The 22,074-nt window shown below is 51.3% G+C and overlaps 1 protein-coding gene across 10 annotated transcripts in view; it reads right to left on the reverse strand.

Moving 5' to 3' along the window:
• MAP7D2 (MAP7 domain containing 2) overlaps positions 1–22,074 on the reverse strand; it is a 67,137-nt gene that overhangs the window by 24,795 nt on the left and 20,268 nt on the right. For all 10 annotated transcript variants that reach the window (XR_015949529.1, XM_060273518.2, XM_088667779.1 and 7 more), the window contains exons 2-3: positions 1,795–1,872; positions 1,111–1,274 (exon numbers count right to left, since the gene is read on the reverse strand). Coding sequence is in view for 6 of the 10 variants with exons in the window: in XM_060273518.2 (XP_060129501.2) it covers positions 1,111–1,274; positions 1,795–1,872 (242 nt within the window). In the remaining 4 variants the exon portion in view is untranslated. The remainder of the gene's footprint in view (positions 1–1,110; positions 1,275–1,794; positions 1,873–22,074) is intronic.

The following is a 22,074-nucleotide window of genomic DNA, read 5'->3' on the forward strand; positions in this document are numbered from 1 at the left end:
CTAAACTCTCAGACCTGGCTTTTATATTCCATGGGTAGTATTTGTTTATCCTTGTCCAACGGAAGTGTTGCATTTGGAACAGGGCAACAATCATTCAAATCTTTGCTGAGTCACAAAGCTCACAGACACAATCTCTCTGGATAATATACTGTTTTGAGGATAAAATAGAGTGACTTGACAGGATGGGCAGAATAAAAATACAGTACATTCTCACATGGTAAATGAATTCTATGTTTCACCGATATGGGGTGGAGAGTAAGTGATTCAAGCATCCAGCCAGGGCATATGGTATAGTCCCCTTCATGGACCCACAAAACCCAAGACTGCAATGAGAGGGACAGCTTGTTTTAAGAGCAGTGCACATGGCAAACCTATTCATCACAGAGAAGTGTTTTATCACTAACTGGTTAGCTTTCTACATGCAGGGTGAACACTAACATCAGGTGGCTTTATAACAAACGATACTCCTACTGGCAAGGTGAAGTTGTCAGTTTGCTTAGAAAGGCTTTCAGACTTTCAAGAAATAACGCAGACCCACTTCTGGGAACCGAACTAGTGATCTGTAGGTTCTCACCAATAACTTACACATCAACTGCAAAGCTGGTAAACAATGACTTGTTCTTTGTTACTTTTGTACAAAACCTAGCACATATTAGGCATGGCCCTGAATGATAAAGGACAAAAGGGTCACTATCAATATGCTGTCCAGGTAAAGCCTTTTGTGACTTAGAGAAGCTGGTAGACTTAGAGAACATTTAGGATGTTCATAAGCCAAACCCAAAGGCTAAACTGCACCTCAAAGACCAAGCACTTATTGGTTCAGAAGGTAACCCAGTCAACTCTCACTATTAGGGGAAAATTGCATCAACAAGGAAGAGCCACAGCATGCTTTAAAAAAACAAAACCTCAAAAATGGCTTGGACTCCCTTCCTCAATGCATGCGCATTTGTAACAAGGGGTGGGACAGGTGAGGGTTTTTTTTTTCATTTTGATGAGGTATTTTGTTTTTCCCTACCTCCTATAGTAATGTGGCTCCCAGAAGGTTGGGCATGCTCCATACCAGCTGAAACAGGTCCTCCTATACAGGATGCTAAATAAAGCACTGCCTACCTCTTCTTCTCTGAGCTTCTGTCTTCTCTTTTCTTCAACAGCTGCCCTTTTCTGCTCCTCCCTCTGCCTCTGCTCCTCCAGCTTCCTCCATCGTTCTTCTATTTGCTTTTCATACTGAAGCTTTGCTCTCCTTTCTTTTTCCAAGATTTGCTGTTCCCTAGCAGCTTCAATAAAGAGAGAGATTCTCTTATTCTGATGTACAATACAAATCTATGAAGTGCCATACATTTTGAAAGAGAATGACACAGCATACAAAAAAAAGGGAAGTCTTGGTCCACTAGCATGGCTTGGGATTCTAAAAGTGCAAATGTACATTCTCCGTCTCTCTCTCTCACACACACACTGAAGCAGTCAAATGGTTCAACTTTTCTAAATCTTTAAGTGGAAAATTCAGTAACAATTGATAACTTTGGACATAAATTAAAGTACAGCTTTACTCAAACACGTAAGCAGCTAACTGGAGAAGTTCAACCCTACATGGGCTGTTTTATTTTTTCAAAAAATAAATGCCTCTGGTTCTAAACTAAGAAAACAGGCCAGAGCCATCATCATTGCAGGAAAGACTAGGGAGCCTGCCCCCAACCTCTGGAAAACCAGGCTTAAAGCCTGCCACCTAGATCCTCAAGGATACCTTCCCAGAGTGTGCTGTCCAGCTACATCCAAGGAAGAAAAGTGTCAACTTACCAAGATACTTTTCCCTTTCTTCTCTTCTTTCCCTGGCTAGTCTTTGTCTTTCATCAGTTTTCAGAAATCCATCTACAGCTAATAAACATCAAAAGAGGAAAAATCAATTTTAGCAAAATCACAGCAAGTACCTAAAAACTAGTTAAATGCTTAATTTTTTTCTTATCTTGTTTTTTGTAAGGATTCAAACTTTCACATTTTTGCAAAATATTTTTGCTAAAATTTAACAACACAATCAGTATTTACAGGACAAACCACTCAGCAAAAAAATCAAACACACTTAGCGTTACAATTTTTGTCTAGTTTCACTTATCTCCTATAAGGTCTGTTTTAGAACAGCATCATATAAAGCATGTTACAGTCAACCAACCTAGATATGGCTTGTATAAACTTTCAGTCGGAAGACTCTGAAAGCAACTACAGTATTAGTAAAGCTTCCAACCTCTTGCCTGAGGGCAATATGTTTGTGTGTGTAGCAATACCAAACAGGATGAGATCAACACTGATTTGCTAATCCTTATAATAAAGTTCAAGTACATATTTCTTAGCAATGATACCTACACTCCTGAAAATATCTTTCCAAGTGCATTCTATTTTCTTCACAGCCTAGCAGTCTTCTTTGAAAAGACCAAAAGTCTTATGTGCAGACATTTCATTTACCGGTAATGCATTTTGTTCAACACTTGTATGTTTGTGTCTGTTATCTGCACTGCTTTCTGATTTTAATGCTGACTTTACTATTTGTGGTCTTACACTTTTCCCTCCGATCAAGGAGCATTTGAATTAAACGAGGATTGCCTCAATATACACTACTAAAAATACTTGTATGTGTCCTTCCCATTCCTCTCATTCTTTAAGGACAAGGCATTAAAAATTTCTTAACATACAGCATCCACTAAAAGGAAATACATCTCCCCCCTTATGTACATTCTTTATCAGCCACCTCATATATTTTTTTAATCAACATGAATTGCATCTTGACAATTAATTGTAATTTTTCTATAACTGCACATTACTTTACATGAGCAACAGGAATGTGTTATTGCTTTACCAACAGCCCAATCCTACACTTGTCTGCTCAGAAGTAAATCCCACTTAATTTAATGGGGGTTACTATTACATAACTGCATACAGGACTGCAGCCAAAGTCACCAAGATATGGGTTCAATTTCAATGTGCCTATTTTACTCAGCATAATAAACACAGTCAACATGAATGACTTAAAAATTATGGAGTTTAGTTACATGATAAATGTAGAGGTAAAGGTACCCCTGACCGTTAGGTCCAGTTGCGGATGACTCTGGGGTTGCGCGCTCATCTCGCTCTATAGGCCGAGGGAGCCGACGTTTGTCCACAGACAGCTTCCAGGTCATGTGGCCAGCATGACTGTAACGGTGCTAGGAATGCTTCCCACGAGTCATGACACACAATACCTTGCGTAATATTTACAAGGCTTTATTCTACAACTATGTACAAGACAGAGCAAAAAAGTCTGAATCAGAATCCGGAAGTGCTGCATGGCGGGACCTCCTCCAGCAAAGTAGTTTTGGCGCCCTGAGTCTCTTCCTCTCCTCCTGGCATTTCTTCCCCCTGTGTTGCTGGGGGAAGGGAGCGATGGTGGTCCCCTCCCCTCCTGAACTACTCAGCTGTTTGCCTGGCTTTTTAGCCACTGAACCCTCCCCTTCTGCAGCGCTCTGATCTGACGCTCCCCTTCCCTGGTGGAGTTCTGAGCTGTCAGCATCCCTGACCCCTTGCGCTGCCTCTTCAGGTTCCACGCTGCTCTCTGAGCAATGCTCCCACCTGTCAGCATCTCAGAGCCCCTGCACCACCCGGCTGGGCTCTTCGCTGACCCCTGGTGGTCCCCTGACAATGACTAAGCCGCTTCTGGTGAACCAGAGCAGCACACGGAAACGCCGTTTACCTTCCCACCAGAGCAGTACCTATTTATCTACTTGCACTTTGACATGCTTTCAAACTGCTAGGTGGGCAGGAGCTGGGACCGAGCAACGAGAGCTCACCCCGTCGCAGGGATTTGAACCGCCAACCTTCTGATCGGCAAGCCCTAGGCTCTGTGGTTTAGACCACAGCGCCACCCACGTCCTTGTATCCATTGATATGATAGTAATAGGAAACGATTAAAAGCTTGGGCATTTCTTCCTCCAAAATTCTAAAGCCCAGTAAGATACTATTAACTTACTATGTATTTTGTTTTTAATTGTTATGATGTAACTTTAATTTCTTGTAAGCAAACAGACAGAAAATTGTATCCATAATATCATTTATATAAACATACTGTTGATTGCAAATTGTTCTTCCATAATCCTTGGGTTATTGAATATTATATACAGTATAAATAATGAAGGAATCTTGGTGGAAACCCTACGTTCTTGCATTTAGTAGTCTCAGGATGACCCCATGTGGCCATAGTAGAGACTTGCACCTCATCATTTCCTTTGGGGCTGGTACCAGAAATTCAACCAATGCAGTAACTTAGGAATCTGCTTTATTTTTACGTGGACAAATCACATGGAAATGTTTAAAAGTGTGTCATCCAGAAAAATTACGAAAATCTGCATACAAATCTACCCCAGGAGAAAAATATTGGTGCTTAATATTGGCATCGGGTAATACTCCCAAAACTCACTCAAACAGTCCAACTGTATACCTAGACGGTCAACAGCTATATTTTTAAAGAACTTACTGCTGTTGGTCTTAATGTTTTTAGCAATGTGCTCCTCAAATTCTTTAGCGGCATTCCTTACTGTCTGCTTGGATTTTTTTTGGGGGGGGGGGACTTTGTGTTCCTAGAGATGTTGTGAGAATAAAATGCGGTGGAATGTGTAGAGGAAGAAACAGGCATGCTACCCTGGGCTCCTAGGAGAAAGATGAAGGATAAATGTAATGAATGAAAATATAAACTGCAGATTAGCAAAATCTGAAAATGGTCTGCTTAATGAACTAACAAATGGTGAAATCAAGCAAGGTGATATTCTGAAACTTCAATTCATTTCAGGAACCCCTGCTAGGAGGTTAGGCTTCATGTATCTAAGAATACAAATGAAACCCACTGTCAGATTTTGGCTTATTCAATGTCATACTATATTAAGTGTTGTGACGTGGGGTTTGTGATTTCAGCTCTCTTGACAAAACATGCTGGAGACAGTTCTCTAGTAACAGCTCTTTATTAAAGTGAACAAGACTGAAGACTGAGGAGAGGAAAGCTACATTTATAGGGACAGGGGACTAGCTAGGAAGGGATACATTTTGGAGGGAACAATATCAGGCAATCACAGTGCTGCCTTTTGGAGGGAACCAGTAAGACAGAGGATCCAAATACAGCAGCTTAAATGAACCAATAGTAGCTGTACCCTCTGGAACCAAAAGGCAGTTACTTTATCCTAATGCAAATACAGACAATAATAATACAGATATAAAATCCTTTGACTCAATACACAACACCCCTCCCCCCCTAGTGAGCACAGCAGACGTAATCCCTCAGGTACTGTGGGGTCCTACAACTTCTACCTGATCTCCTGACAACAGGTGTTGCAGGTTCTGGATTGGGTGTTACCTGTGGTGGAGGGGCTGCTATAGGGGTTTCATCAGGAACAGATGGAGTCCCAGACATCTCAGGGTCCCCGACCTGTACCTCGTCATCCTGAGGACTAGCAGACCCTGGTTCATTTGCTGAAGCCCCTGGTGACTGCACCTCTGGGCCATCTTCACTCTGGTCTCGCAGCTGTGCATCATTAGCCAGGGATGAATTATCTGACTCCTCCCTGCTGAGCGCCCGGCGCCTCAGCTGATCTATATGTCTCTTCCAAACTTGCCCATTTTCCAAGGTCACATAATAGGACACAGGTCCACTAGCCCGGGTGATCACACCGGCCACCCACCGCGGACCTCGTGAATAGTTCCTCACCCAGACCAGATCTTCAGGGGCGAGATACCTTGTTGTGTCAGTCTCAGCCTGGGGGGTTGCTCTTGAATTACGGTTTGGCATTTTATCTGGGTGGACATAATCCAGCACCGTTACCAGTCTTCTACCTAAGAGCAGCTCGGCTGGCGACTTGCCCGTCGCAGTACACGGTGTCGCATGCTGCAAAAATAACATTCGCGCAATGCGAGCCGACCAGTTACCCTCCATTAAGCGCGCAATGGATTCTTTGGCTGTTCTTACCATGCGCTCAGCCTGCCCATTGGAGGATGGGTGAAAGGGCGCGGATGTGACCCCTCTTATAAAGTTATCAGCCAAGAATGCCCTGAATTCTTGGGATACAAAAGCTGCCCCATTATCTGATACAATGGTCTCAGGTAACCCGTGGGTAGCAAACAGCTGCCTCAACACCTTGATTACGGCAGCTGATGCCATGCTAGGGACCATCGCCACTTCTAACCATTTGGAATATGCATCAACGATAACCAAAAAGACCTTCCCTTGGAATGGCCCAGCAAAATCTATGTGCAGCCGGCTCCAGGGAGTCCTGGACTGCTCCCACCAGTGGACTGGTGCTCTGGCCACTTCTGGCCGCACCTCTTGGCATGCCTTGCATGTTCGTACCCATTGTTCTATGTTCTGGTCCATTCCAGGCCACCACACATAACATCGGGCTAGCGACTTCATTCTGACCATTCCCGGGTGTCCCATGTGAAGCGTCTCAAGAACCCTGTTTCTCAGTGGTGCTGGGATGATCACCCTATCTCCCCATAGGAGACAACCCTTATGCATGGACAATTCGTGCTGCCTTGTCGCATAAGGCCTGAATTTTTCTTCATGCGGACCACCTGGCCACCCCCTCCCCACCCAAGTGAACAGCATCTTTCCTAGTTTTCTCAGCTATATCCGTAGCTGTTACAGGAGCCCCCGGAAGTGTTTCTAGCATCATAATGTGCTCCGCCGGAGCAGGATCCTCATTGCTCCCGCCAGGAAGGGGCAATCGACTCAGCGCATCAGCATGGCACAACTGTTTCCCTGGCACATGGGTCAAGGTGTACTGGAACCCATTCAGGAATATTGACCAACGCAACATTCTGGGGGAGAGAATTTGTGGCATTTGTTTGTTTGGGTTGAACAACCCTAACAGTGGTTTGTGGTCCGTTTCAATGGAGAAATGGCGACCGTACAAATAATCATAGAACCTTTTGATTCCGGACACAATAGCCAGTGCCTCTTTATCAATTTGAGCATAGTTGCGCTCTGTGGGCGACAACGTACGGGAATAGAAAGAGATGGGCTTTTCCGACCCATCCGGTTCCCTATGACTCAGCACAGCCCCCAGACCGTATTGAGAGGCATCACATGCCAGGACCAGCGGCTTTGACTCATCATAATGAGCAAGGACGCTCCTGCTACTCAGCATTCCTCGCAAGGAGTCAAAAGCCTTCTGCTGCTCCCGCCCCCATCGCCACACATTCTTTTTCTGCAATAGTCTATGTGAGGGACGAGGGATACAGGGAAGTCCCTCCCATCTTAAGTTCCAGCCCATCCCCAAGCGCGGGAGAGAGTAAGGAGAGCTCTGCCTCCAGCGGAGAGTCAGGAAGTGGTGTCCGAGGCTCAGGCAAGGTTGTGGAGCCCAGGCCGCAGGTGGGACAGGAAGTAGGACGCACAGGGGGGAGGCCAATTCCCCCAACTCCCGAATTGCGACGCAAACGTAGGGGGAAGAGGTTGGGTCTGCCAAAGCTGTGGTGCTGGAAGAAAACGCGCCAATCGCCATTCGGGAGTTCAGACACCTCACCTTAAGGATGCATTTTTACTGCTCTGAACACTGTAAATAATCAGCATTTAATAAAAACCTTAAAAGACCATGCTGGAGTCGTTACTCTAGAGTAGCCATACCAGGCCCTCTGACAGCAACTCCCGAATCTTTTTTTTTGGCTACTTTGGAGTGCAGCGATGAGCGCTCAAGAGGCTGAGCATTGGAGGCTGGAGGCCGAAGCAGCGAAGCAGGAGCTGCAGAACCTCACAGCGCACGCACAGCAGCAATTGCATGCCGCTCAGGAGGAAGCGCGAGGGGCGCAGGAGGAGCTGAACAAGCTGGTGGACCAGGTGAGGACAAAAGAGGAGACTGAGAAACAGCTAAGGGTGATGGTTTTGGACCTACAGAAGAAGTTGGAAGAGGAGAAAGCCGCTAGAGGTGGGGGGGTGCCCCAGCCGCAGCTAGTCCAAGTGAGAAGGGGACAGAGCCTAGTCACCAAGTTTAGCGGCGACCCTAGGGAATACCTAGGATTCGAGACAGAAATAAATTATGCGCTGGAATTGCATGCAGCAGAATTCCCAGATGACGCGCACAGAGTCTCCTTTATCATAGAGCATTTGACGGGGGCCGCCCGAGAATGGGTAAGACCGCTCATCGCGCAAAAAAATCCTTGCATGAAGAACGCAAAATTATTTCTAGAAGCTTTAAAAATAATGTACGCTAGTGACAGTGAAATGGAGGCCACTACAGAGGAGCTTCATAACTTAACACAAGGAAAATCGACAGTTAGGGACTACTGGGCGAGATTCACCATGCTGGTGCACAAACTGGGGTGGGATCTGCAAAGTGAGCCAGTGAAATCAGCCTTCTACATGGGTTTGCACGCAGACGTTAAGGATGAGCTGGCAAGAGGTCCCAAACCGCGAACTATGGATGAGTTAAGCAAAGCGGCGCTAGCGGTGGGGGTGAGACAGGAATCCAGATGGAATGACAAACAAGCGACGCGCGCAGCAAAACCTTGGTTCCCACGCTCCCAGGACAGACCACATCACCAAACCCCACCCCAGGGCCCGCCCCCACACCCGCCCAGGCCAAGCCCAGAGCCGGAACCGATGGAGATCGGAGGAGCGCGCGCGCGGGCTTTTCAAACCCCGGCGGCGCCAAGACGCAAGGAGGGAAGAGGCGGGAATTGCTTTCTCTGCAACTCCCCCAGGCATCGCGTCAGAGACTGCCCTCATCGCAGAGAGTGGCAAGGAAAGGCGGGAACGGTTGTACCTTCCCCAGCTGACGCAGCACCACAGCAGGGAAACGAGACAGCCTGGCTGCAGGAGACAAGGGGGAGCGGCCAGGCACAGTCAGCAGACAACAGCCCCCGCCCGCCCACCCGCACAGAGAGGAGCACAGCCAGCCCACCCCTCCCAGAGCAGGAGTGGTTCTAGAAGTCACGCTCACGCTCCCAAATGGCTATCCCCTGACAGTCCTCGCCTTAATTGACAGTGGTGCCTCAGCCAACTTCTTCTCGAGAAACTTTGCGGAAGAGCACCAGATCCAACTTCTGCAGCTGGATTTTCCCCTGCACGTGGCCACCATTGACGGCAGAGAGCTGCTGGGAGGGGCCATCACGCATCAAACCCCCCCCCATGAGAATGACGGTGGGAAGGCACTCAGAGACACTGGCTTTCAACGTCACAACCATCTCAGACCCCCCCATCGTCTTGGGCATGAGCTGGCTGACGCGCCACGACCCCTCCATAAGTTGGCACCAGAGATGCATCACTTTTGGATCGGACTTTTGTCTGGAACATTGCATGCAGCACCAACCAGGGGAGGGGCCTCCGATAGCCACGGTGGCCACCATGCACGTCAAGGGGGGTGAGGCGATACCCAAGCCGTACTGGGACCTGCAGGAGGTCTTCAGCGAAGCGGAGTCCGACCACCTACCCCCACACAGGCCTTTTGACTGCCAGATCAACCTGGTGCCAGGGGCAACTATACCCCCAGCCAAGCTGTACGCCATGTCAGATCAGGAACTGGAGGATCTGCGCGCTTTCATCGACAAGAACCTCAAGCGGGGGTTCATCAGAGAAAGCAAGGCAGCAGGGGGCAGCCCGGTCTTCTGGGTGGACAAGAAAGACACACAACAGCGCCGTCTGGTGGTGGATTTTAGACGGCTGAATTCGGTGACAGAGCCAATGGCTTTCCCCATGCCCAGAGTGGATGATCTCCTGACAGCGGCACGCAGGGGCAAGATCTTCACCAAGCTCGACCTAAGAGGGGCGTACAACTTGATTAGGATCCGGGAGGGTGATGAATGGAAAACCACGATGTTCACGCCTCTGGGCTCTTTTGAATATCTGGTGATGCCCTTCGGGTTGCAAGGGGGCTCAGCATGCTTCCAGGCCTTCATGCACCACGTCCTGGGGTCCCTCCTCTTCAAGAACTGCTTGGTCTTTCTGGATGACATCCTTATCTACTCCAATGACCCAGTGCAGCATGTGAAGGATGTCAGGGAGGTGTTGCAGCGCCTGAAGGACAACCACCTGTATGTGAAGCTGGAGAAGTGCAAGTTTCACACCAAAGAAGTGGACTTCCTAGGCTACAAGCTGTCAGACAAGGGGCTGGCGATGGACAAGGACAAGGTGCAGGCCATCCTGGACTGGCACAGCCCCAGGACGCGCAAAGATGCCCAACGCCTACTAGGCTTCGCGAACTTCTACAGGAAGTTCATCAAGAACTTCTCTCGCGTCACGGCTCCTATCACCGACTGCCTGAGAGGCAAGCAGAAGTTCCGGTGGACACCAGAGGCGCAAGCAGCGTTCGAAAGCCTCAAGAGGGTATTCGCTTCAGACCAGCACCTGTTCCACGTGGTGCAGGATGCGCCCCTACGCCTGGAGACAGATGCTTCGGACAAGGCTCTGGGAGCGATTCTGTTGCAACTGGACGCCAACAGAGAGTGGAGACCCTGTGCCTTCTTCTCCAGGAAGCTGACCCAGCCGGAACGCAACTACACAGTGTTTGACAGGGAACTTCTCGCGATCCACGCTGCGTTCCAGCACTGGCGACACTTCCTGGTGGGCGCCAAGCACCCCATCCAGGTGTGCACAGACCACAAGAACCTGGAGTTCTGGAGAACTGCCAGGGTGCTCAACCAGCGGCAGATACGGTGAGCAGAGTTCTTCTCGAACTTCAACTTCTCCATCCACTACATCCCGGGAGAGCAGAATGTCAGGGCGGATGCCCTCTCCCGCAAGCCAGAGTACATGGAGGAGGAGTTGCCACCGGCACCCAGGCATATGTTCCCCCCATCAGCATGGTCCTGCGGAGCAACAGTGGTGAGCGAGGCAGAACTCACAGCACTGACGGCAGCAGATGAGTTTGCCTCCCGCATCTTCAGAGAACTGAGGGGGGGGGGAACAGGCCAAAGACTTTGAGGAAAGGAGGGGTTTGCTTTTTTACAAGGGAGCCCTGTACCTGCCAACCAAACAGCTGAGAGGTAAGGCCCTCAAGCAGATGCACGACAACCCAACGGCGGGTCATTTTGGAAGGGACAAAACCACTCACCTAGTCATGAGACACTTCTGGTGGCCAGGGGTGCGGGAGGATGTTCGGGATTATGTAAGGGGATGTGACACCTGCCAGCGAGCAAAGGTGGTCAGAGCGCCACCAGCTGGTTTGCTGGAGCCCTTAGCCACACCGCACAGGCCGTGGGAAGTAGTGTCCATGGACTTCATCACAGACCTGCCGTCGTCCAGGGGCAAGACCGCAGTGTTGGTGGTGGTGGACCTCATGTCCAAAATGTGCCATTTTATACCGTGTGCCAGGGCGGTCTCGGCAGAAGAGACGGCCAAACTGTTTGTTGACCACGTATTCAGACTGCATGGATTGCCTTTAAGGGTTATTTCGGATCGTGGCCGCCAATTTGTTTCCAGGTTCTGGAGGCGGCTCATGAACCTCCTGCAGGTGGAGGTCAGCTTGTCGACGGCTAGGCACCCGCAAACCAATGGACAGGCGGAGCGGGTCAACGCCATTCTGCAGCAGTACCTGAGATGTTACGTCAGCCAGAGGCAAACGGACTGGGTGGATCGCCTGCCACTGGCAGAATTTGCCTACAACAATGCGGTGCACGTCTCCACAGGGGTGTCGCCCTTTAAGGCCAACTACGGGCGCGACCTCAGATCTTTCCCGGAGAGGGAGGGGGAGGAGGAGGAAGAGGGCCCACAGGCAGAGGATTGGGCAGAGGACCTGGAGACGGTGCACCAGCAGCTCAGAGAACACTTGGAGAGGGCCAAGGAAGCGTACAAGAAGGGGGCAGATCGCCACAGGCGACCGGGAGAGGTCATCAGGGTGGGGGACAAGGTTTGGTTATCCTCGGAAGGTCTTCCCACCAGGGGGCGATGCAAGAAGTTAGCACCCAGGAGGCTGGGCCCCTTCACGGTCACGCAACAGGTCAACCCGGTAGCCTTCAGGCTAGCACTGCCGGAGGACATGAGAGTGCACCCAGTGTTTCATAGATCGCTGCTGTCGCCGTACAGGGAAAGTACCAGGTTCAGGGACAGCGATCAGCCTCCAGAGGGAGGGGGGGACGGGAGACGCCCGACAGCTCAATGAGGCAACTGAGATTTTAGACTCAAGGAGAGGGGTGAGAGGACTGGAGTACCTGATAGCATGGGAGGACACTCCGCCGTCCCACAATGAGTGGATACCGGCCACAGAAGTACCTGAGGAATTTTTAGTGGAAGAGTTCCACGCCCTGTTCCCCCACAGGCCCAAGCCCTGGCACATGGAAAGGGAGGGAGAGGGGGAGGGGCAGGAGGAAGGGATAGCAGGCAGCAGCTCTCCATGGAGATGGGAAGCGGAATTTGAGGACACGGAAGAAGAGGTGTGGGTTTCACCGAGGTCAACGACGTCAGAGGCAGGAGAGGACTGGCAGAACATTTTTACTCCCACCAGCTCTGACGCCACTGACTTCTTGGGATTCCCGTCTTCTCAGGGGGAAGGAGAAAGATCGCAGGATTGGGGGGAAATTTTTACACCCACAGGCTCGGATGCCACAGACTTCTTGGGGTTTCACTCGTCCCCAGCAAGCGGAGAGCCACTAGGAAGGGGGGGAGAGGAGCCTGGGAGGGGGATGGATGTGAGGGACGAGGGATACAGGGAAGTCCCTCCCATCTTAAGTTCCAGCCCATCCCCAAGCGCGGGAGAGAGTAAGGAGAGCTCTGCCTCCAGCGGAGAGTCAGGAAGTGGTGTCCGAGGCTCAGGCAAGGTTGTGGAGCCCAGGCCGCAGGTGGGACAGGAAGTAGGACGCACAGGGGGGAGGCCAATTCCCCCAACTCCCGAATTGCGACGCAAACGTAGGGGGAAGAGGTTGGGTCTGCCAAAGCTGTGGTGCTGGAAGAAAACGCGCCAATCGCCATTCGGGAGTTCAGACACCTCACCTTAAGGATGCATTTTTACTGCTCTGAACACTGTAAATAATCAGCATTTAATAAAAACCTTAAAAGACCATGCTGGAGTCGTTACTCTAGAGTAGCCATACCAGGCCCTCTGACAGCAACTCCCGAATCTTTTTTTTTGGCTACTTTGGAGTGCAGCGATGAGCGCTCAAGAGGCTGAGCATTGGAGGCTGGAGGCCGAAGCAGCGAAGCAGGAGCTGCAGAACCTCACAGCGCACGCACAGCAGCAATTGCATGCCGCTCAGGAGGAAGCGCGAGGGGCGCAGGAGGAGCTGAACAAGCTGGTGGACCAGGTGAGGACAAAAGAGGAGACTGAGAAACAGCTAAGGGTGATGGTTTTGGACCTACAGAAGAAGTTGGAAGAGGAGAAAGCCGCTAGAGGTGGGGGGGTGCCCCAGCCGCAGCTAGTCCAAGTGAGAAGGGGACAGAGCCTAGTCACCAAGTTTAGCGGCGACCCTAGGGAATACCTAGGATTCGAGACAGAAATAAATTATGCGCTGGAATTGCATGCAGCAGAATTCCCAGATGACGCGCACAGAGTCTCCTTTATCATAGAGCATTTGACGGGGGCCGCCCGAGAATGGGTAAGACCGCTCATCGCGCAAAAAAATCCTTGCATGAAGAACGCAAAATTATTTCTAGAAGCTTTAAAAATAATGTACGCTAGTGACAGTGAAATGGAGGCCACTACAGAGGAGCTTCATAACTTAACACAAGGAAAATCGACAGTTAGGGACTACTGGGCGAGATTCACCATGCTGGTGCACAAACTGGGGTGGGATCTGCAAAGTGAGCCAGTGAAATCAGCCTTCTACATGGGTTTGCACGCAGACGTTAAGGATGAGCTGGCAAGAGGTCCCAAACCGCGAACTATGGATGAGTTAAGCAAAGCGGCGCTAGCGGTGGGGGTGAGACAGGAATCCAGATGGAATGACAAACAAGCGACGCGCGCAGCAAAACCTTGGTTCCCACGCTCCCAGGACAGACCACATCACCAAACCCCACCCCAGGGCCCGCCCCCACACCCGCCCAGGCCAAGCCCAGAGCCGGAACCGATGGAGATCGGAGGAGCGCGCGCGCGGGCTTTTCAAACCCCGGCGGCGCCAAGACGCAAGGAGGGAAGAGGCGGGAATTGCTTTCTCTGCAACTCCCCCAGGCATCGCGTCAGAGACTGCCCTCATCGCAGAGAGTGGCAAGGAAAGGCGGGAACGGTTGTACCTTCCCCAGCTGACGCAGCACCACAGCAGGGAAACGAGACAGCCTGGCTGCAGGAGACAAGGGGGAGCGGCCAGGCACAGTCAGCAGACAACAGCCCCCGCCCGCCCACCCGCACAGAGAGGAGCACAGCCAGCCCACCCCTCCCAGAGCAGGAGTGGTTCTAGAAGTCACGCTCACGCTCCCAAATGGCTATCCCCTGACAGTCCTCGCCTTAATTGACAGTGGTGCCTCAGCCAACTTCTTCTCGAGAAACTTTGCGGAAGAGCACCAGATCCAACTTCTGCAGCTGGATTTTCCCCTGCACGTGGCCACCATTGACGGCAGAGAGCTGCTGGGAGGGGCCATCACGCATCAAACCCCCCCCCATGAGAATGACGGTGGGAAGGCACTCAGAGACACTGGCTTTCAACGTCACAACCATCTCAGACCCCCCCATCGTCTTGGGCATGAGCTGGCTGACGCGCCACGACCCCTCCATAAGTTGGCACCAGAGATGCATCACTTTTGGATCGGACTTTTGTCTGGAACATTGCATGCAGCACCAACCAGGGGAGGGGCCTCCGATAGCCACGGTGGCCACCATGCACGTCAAGGGGGGTGAGGCGATACCCAAGCCGTACTGGGACCTGCAGGAGGTCTTCAGCGAAGCGGAGTCCGACCACCTACCCCCACACAGGCCTTTTGACTGCCAGATCAACCTGGTGCCAGGGGCAACTATACCCCCAGCCAAGCTGTACGCCATGTCAGATCAGGAACTGGAGGATCTGCGCGCTTTCATCGACAAGAACCTCAAGCGGGGGTTCATCAGAGAAAGCAAGGCAGCAGGGGGCAGCCCGGTCTTCTGGGTGGACAAGAAAGACACGCAACAGCGCCGTCTGGTGGTGGATTTTAGACGGCTGAATTCGGTGACAGAGCCAATGGCTTTCCCCATGCCCAGAGTGGATGATCTCCTGACAGCGGCACGCAGGGGCAAGATCTTCACCAAGCTCGACCTAAGAGGGGCGTACAACTTGATTAGGATCCGGGAGGGTGATGAATGGAAAACCACGATGTTCACGCCTCTGGGCTCTTTTGAATATCTGGTGATGCCCTTCGGGTTGCAAGGGGGCTCAGCATGCTTCCAGGCCTTCATGCACCACGTCCTGGGGTCCCTCCTCTTCAAGAACTGCTTGGTCTTTCTGGATGACATCCTTATCTACTCCAATGACCCAGTGCAGCATGTGAAGGATGTCAGGGAGGTGTTGCAGCGCCTGAAGGACAACCACCTGTATGTGAAGCTGGAGAAGTGCAAGTTTCACACCAAAGAAGTGGACTTCCTAGGCTACAAGCTGTCAGACAAGGGGCTGGCGATGGACAAGGACAAGGTGCAGGCCATCCTGGACTGGCACAGCCCCAGGACGCGCAAAGATGCCCAACGCCTACTAGGCTTCGCGAACTTCTACAGGAAGTTCATCAAGAACTTCTCTCGCGTCACGGCTCCTATCACCGACTGCCTGAGAGGCAAGCAGAAGTTCCGGTGGACACCAGAGGCGCAAGCAGCGTTCGAAAGCCTCAAGAGGGTATTCGCTTCAGACCAGCACCTGTTCCACGTGGTGCAGGATGCGCCCCTACGCCTGGAGACAGATGCTTCGGACAAGGCTCTGGGAGCGATTCTGTTGCAACTGGACGCCAACAGAGAGTGGAGACCCTGTGCCTTCTTCTCCAGGAAGCTGACCCAGCCGGAACGCAACTACACAGTGTTTGACAGGGAACTTCTCGCGATCCACGCTGCGTTCCAGCACTGGCGACACTTCCTGGTGGGCGCCAAGCACCCCATCCAGGTGTGCACAGACCACAAGAACCTGGAGTTCTGGAGAACTGCCAGGGTGCTCAACCAGCGGCAGATACGGTGGGCAGAGTTCTTCTCGAACTTCAACTTCTCCATCCACTACATCCCGGGAGAGCAAAATGTCAGGGCGGATGCCCTCTCCCGCAAGCCAGAGTACATGGAGGAGGAGTTGCCACCGGCACCCAGGCATATTTTCCCCCCATCAGCATGGTCCTGCGGAGCAACAGTGGTGAGCGAGGCAGAACTCACAGCACTGACGGCAGCTGATGAATTTGCCACCCGCATCTTCAGAGAACTGAGAGGGGGGGGGAGCAGGCCAAAGACTTTGAGGAAAGGAGGGGTTTGCTTTTTTACAAGGGAGCCCTGTACCTGCCAACCAAACAGCTGAGAGGTAAGGCCCTCAAGCAGATGCACGACAACCCAACGGCGGGTCATTTTGGAAGGGACAAAACCACTCACCTAGTCATGAGACACTTCTGGTGGCCAGGGGTGCGGGAGGATGTTCGGGATTATGTAAGGGGATGTGACACCTGCCAGCGAGCAAAGGTGGTCAGAGCGCCACCAGCTGGTTTGCTGGAGCCCTTAGCCACACCGCACAGGCCGTGGGAAGTAGTGTCCATGGACTTCATCACAGACCTGCCGTCGTCCAGGGGCAAGACCGCAGTGTTGGTGGTGGTGGACCTCATGTCCAAAATGTGCCATTTTATACCGTGTGCCAGGGCGGTCTCGGCAGAAGAGACGGCCAAACTGTTTGTTGACCACGTATTCAGACTGCATGGATTGCCTTTAAGGGTTATTTCGGATCGTGGCCGCCAATTTGTTTCCAGGTTCTGGAGGCGGCTCATGAACCTCCTGCAGGTGGAGGTCAGCTTGTCGACGGCTAGGCACCCGCAAACCAATGGACAGGCGGAGCGGGTCAACGCCATTCTGCAGCAGTACCTGAGATGTTACGTCAGCCAGAGGCAAACGGACTGGGTGGATCGCCTGCCACTGGCAGAATTTGCCTACAACAATGCGGTGCATGTCTCCACAGGGGTGTCGCCCTTTAAGGCCAACTACGGGCGCGACCTCAGATCTTTCCCGGAGAGGGAGGGGGAGGAGGAGGAAGAGGGCCCACAGGCAGAGGATTGGGCAGAGGACCTGGAGACGGTGCACCAGCAGCTCAGAGAACACTTGGAGAGGGCCAAGGAAGCGTACAAGAAGGGGGCAGATCGCCACAGGCGACCGGGAGAGGTCATCAGGGTGGGGGACAAGGTTTGGTTATCCTCGGAAGGTCTTCCCACCAGGGGGCGATGCAAGAAGTTAGCACCCAGGAGGCTGGGCCCCTTCACAGTCACGCAACAGGTCAACCCGGTAGCCTTCAGGCTAGCACTGCCGGAGGACATGAGAGTGCACCCAGTGTTTCATAGATCGCTGCTGTCGCCGTACAGGGAAAGTACCAGGTTCAGGGACAGCGATCAGCCTCCAGAGGGAGGGGGGGAGACGGGAGACGCCCGACAGCTCAATGAGGCAACTGAGATTTTAGACTCTAGGAGAGGGGTGAGAGGACTGGAGTACCTGATAGCATGGGAGGACACTCCGCCGTCCCACAATGAGTGGATACCGGCCACAGAAGTACCTGAGGAATTTTTAGTGGAAGAGTTCCACGCCCTGTTCCCCCACAGGCCCAAGCCCTGGCACATGGAAAGGGAGGGAGAGGGGGAGGGGCAGGAGGAAGGGATAGCAGGCAGCAGCTCTCCATGGAGATGGGAAGCGGAATTTGAGGACACGGAAGAAGAGGTGTGGGTTTCACCGAGGTCAACGACGTCAGAGGCAGGAGAGGACTGGCAGAACATTTTTACTCCCACCAGCTCTGACGCCACTGACTTCTTGGGATTCCCGTCTTCTCAGGGGGAAGGAGAAAGATCGCAGGATTGGGGGGAAATTTTTACACCCACAGGCTCGGATGCCACAGACTTCTTGGGGTTTCACTCGTCCCCAGCAAGCGGAGAGCCACTAGGAAGGGGGGGAGAGGAGCCTGGGAGGGGGATGGATGTGAGGGACGAGGGATACAGGGAAGTCCCTCCCATCTTAAGTTCCAGCCCATCCCCAAGCGCGGGAGAGAGTAAGGAGAGCTCTGCCTCCAGCGGAGAGTCAGGAAGTGGTGTCCGAGGCTCAGGCAAGGTTGTGGAGCCCAGGCCGCAGGTGGGACAGGAAGTAGGACGCACAGGGGGGAGGCCAATTCACCCAACTCCCGAATTGCGACGCAAACGTAGGGGGAAGAGGTTGGGTCTGCCAAAGCTGTGGTGCTGGAAGAAAACGCGCCAATCGCCATTCGGGAGTTCAGACACCTCACCTTAAGGATGCATTTTTACTGCTCTGAACACTGTAAATAATCAGCACTTAATAAAAACCTTAAAAGACCATGCTGGAGTCGTTACTCTAGAGTAGCCATACCAGGCCCTCTGACAGTCTATGTAATGGTTCAGCTACCGAAGCTTTCTGGGGTAAGAACGAATGATAAAAGTTAATAAGTCCCAGGAATGACTGCAACTCCGTCTTGTTCTGTGGTCGTGGTGCCTCGATGATGGCCTTAATCTTAGCATCTGTGGGGTGGATGCCTGATGCATCAATTTTAAACCCCAAGAAATCCACAGTTGGCACCCCAAAACTGCATTTTTCTTTTTTCAGTTGCAACCCCACCTCCTTGAACTTGAGCAACACTGCACGGACACGCGCAACCAGTTCCTGTGGGTCTTTTCCAGCAATCAAAACGTCATCAAAAAATGGCAAGACCCCCGGCAGACCTCTTAACAGGCGTTCCATGAGCCCTTGAAAAATCCCTGGGGCCACACAAACTCCGAACTGTAATCTGTTAACTCTGAACGCCCCTTTATGTGTGACAATAGTCTGTGCTTCCGCTGATTGTGGGGTTACTGGCAGCTGTTGGTAAGCTTGTGCCAGGTCAATTTTGGCGAACACCTTGCCCCCAGCCAGTTTAGCCAACAGATGTGATACGACTGGAATGGGGTATGAGTTTCCCCTGAGTGCCTTATTGATAGTACATTTGTAATCTGCACATATCCTGACTTCCCCATTTGCTTTAAGGGGCGTGACGATTGGAGTCTCCCACTTAGCAGAGTCCACGGGTGAGAGAACTCCCTGCTTGACCAATTTATCCAGCTCTGCCTCAATCTTGGGTTGCAGTGCAAATGGCACTCGCCTTGGTTTGAGTCGGATTGGGGCCACCCCGGGGTCCAACTCGAAGTCAACTGGGGGCCCAGTTTTCCATTAAAGAGACCAGCAAATTCCTTGCATAATACCTCGCTCATCTCAGGGCAGGTTTGGATTGAATTAAGCCCTGAGATACTCAGTCCCAGGGCAGGGAACCAGTCAGTGCCCAGGAGACTGGGGCGACTGCCCTTCGCAATCACCAGTTTGAGTACAGCCTGTTTGTCCCGGAACTGTACTCTCACGGCACACATTCCCATAACATGGATGCGGCCTGCTGAGTACGACTGCAAGGTTGCCGGGAAGGGCTCCAGAGGGGGCAACTTACCCCTGAGGAAGAATGTCTTCGCGGTCTGGTCCGACACGATGGTGAATGCAGATCCGGAGTCCACCTCCATGTCGCACTGCTGACCCTCAATCTTCACCTTGACGTGTGCCTTGCCTTGCGCTGGAAACTGCACGGCCCTCCCGTTGATCTCCGTTACGTAGTGGCAGTCCTTTAGAAAACGAGTTGCTGTGGGCGGTCTGCGATGCTCCAGTCTAGGTGCTCCTGTCGCTCCCGACGCCGCCGATCTACAGACCCTGGCAATGTGACCCGTCTTTCCGCACGTCCGGCAGATAGCATCCCTGAAACGACAACTCTTCCTTTCATGGTTTCCGCCACAACCTGGGCAACTGCCTCGGCGATCTCTGTGCACTGTGCAGGCCTGACGCACCGACTCAACCCCACGGACTGGGCTCTGGCTTGGAGTAGCCTCTAGCTCGTCCATGGCATGCGCAACTTCTATCTGTGGCTTAGTGGCCTTGCGACTGGCATCAAGCTCCTCTCTTTCATAATTCTCCGTGGCGGTGGCCTCCTTCAAGGCTGAAGCAAGGGTAACCTCTTCTTTAGCCACGATGCGTCTTCTGGCTTTCTTGCTGCTCAGACCCCCAATAAACCGATCCAGGAGAGTCTCTTCCAGATTTTGGAAGCCGCAGTGCTGAGCGAGCTTCCGGAGTTCAGCCAGAAATGTGGATACAGACTCCCCAGCACACTGCTGCCTCTTATGGAACTCCATCCGCCGGGCCATCTTGGTCTCAGTAGGCGCCAAGTGGCTTGTTAGGCAGGCAAGAATATCTTTGAGAGATGTCTCACTCAGCTTCGCTGGAGCAAGTAATGCCTTGGCCAGCTTGAAGGTCTCGGGCCCACAGTAGCTCAGGAATGTGGCCCTTCTTTTGCTGGCATCGGTGATCCCTTGAGCCACTGCAAAGAACTCAAAGCGTTCGACGTAGTCTTCCCATGTGTGGGGCTCTGATGGCTGGAAGGGCTCCAATACCCTTGGACTCTCCATTGTCCTAGCGGGCAGGGTCGTCTTCTCAGATGGCCAGTGAGTCTTGTTCTCAGCTGCAATCCGGACTCTGAGGCAGGGCTGTGTTTAACCGCTCCTCAGCATTCCGGATCCCACCTTCGTCGCCAGTTGTTGTGACGTGGGGTTTGTGATTTCAGCTCTCTTGACAAAACATGCTGGAGACAGTTCTCTAGTAACAGCTCTTTATTAAAGTGAACAAGACTGAAGACTGAGGAGAGGAAAGCTACATTTATAGGGACAGGGGACTAGCTAGGAAGGGATACATTTTGGAGGGAACAATATCAGGCAATCACAGTGCTGCCTTTTGGAGGGAACCAGTAAGACAGAGGATCCAAATACAGCAGCTTAAATGAACCAATAGTAGCTGTACCCTCTGGAACCAAAAGGCAGTTACTTTATCCTAATGCAAATACAGACAATAATAATACAGATATAAAATCCTTTGACTCAATACACAACATTAAGAACCAATTAAATCACTGTGGGTCACTAAGCTTTCAAATTTTAGAAGTTGTGTTAAATACAGAGCTATGACAGTCTGCTATAGATTGTTAAGATATATATACAACACTTTCAGCTGCTGAATAACTGCAACAAGACATAAGAGACTACTACAAGTGAAAAGATTGAGGAGAATAGTACCATTTTCCTTCAGTCACTAATTTACAAACTGCACAAGTCCAGAGTATATCAAATAAATGAACAGATGCATCTTTTTTTTGCTTGCATAACCAACACTACTCTTTTAGTATACTAATTCCATACAGAAGGATCATCCAGTTTAAAATACTTTGCAATATCCATACTATTTTATTCATCTGTACTGTGTGCCTGTTACCAGCTTGCACAACTTTGTTTCGGTTTACACATGGGCTTGTTATGTCCAGGTTTGATAACTGTAATGCACCTTACATGGGGATGCCCTTGAAGACAGTTTGGATATTACAACTGGTGCTGAATGCAGCAGCCAGAACACTAGATGTTTGGATCATGTAACACTTATTCTGTGCCAGTTATGCTAGCTGCCTATTTGTTTCTGGGATGCTGCTTTTATCCTTTAACATTCTACCGTAAACCAAGGCTGGGGGACCTTTGGTCCTTCAGAAGTTTCTGGACCACAGCTCCCATCATAATTAACCATTGGCTGTGTTGGCTGGGACTGATGAGAACTGGAGTCCCAACAACACCTGAAGGGACAAAGGACCCCCAGCTCTGTTCTGCAGGACCACTGGGAACATTTGGGATGACTAAGCATCAGCATTAGCTAACTAGAGATAATACATCTACAAACTTAAGTTATTCTTGGAGAAATAAAGTGGAAGCTTTCACTCTCTTCCTCTCATAAGCATTCAGACTAGAGCAACAGTATTAAATCTAAAACTTTATGCTCCACCTTCCTCTAGGCCAGGGGTGTCAAACTCAAATTCATCGGGGGCCACATCAGCAGTTTGGTCACCCTCAAAGGGCCGGTTGTATCTGTAGGAAAAATACCCTTTAAAAGAGACTTTAAAGGCATGCACAGCAAC

Source organism: Zootoca vivipara, chromosome 4 (genome assembly GCF_965207765.1).
Source record: "Zootoca vivipara chromosome 4, rZooViv2.hap1.1, whole genome shotgun sequence".
NCBI lineage: Eukaryota > Metazoa > Chordata > Lepidosauria > Squamata > Lacertidae > Zootoca > Zootoca vivipara.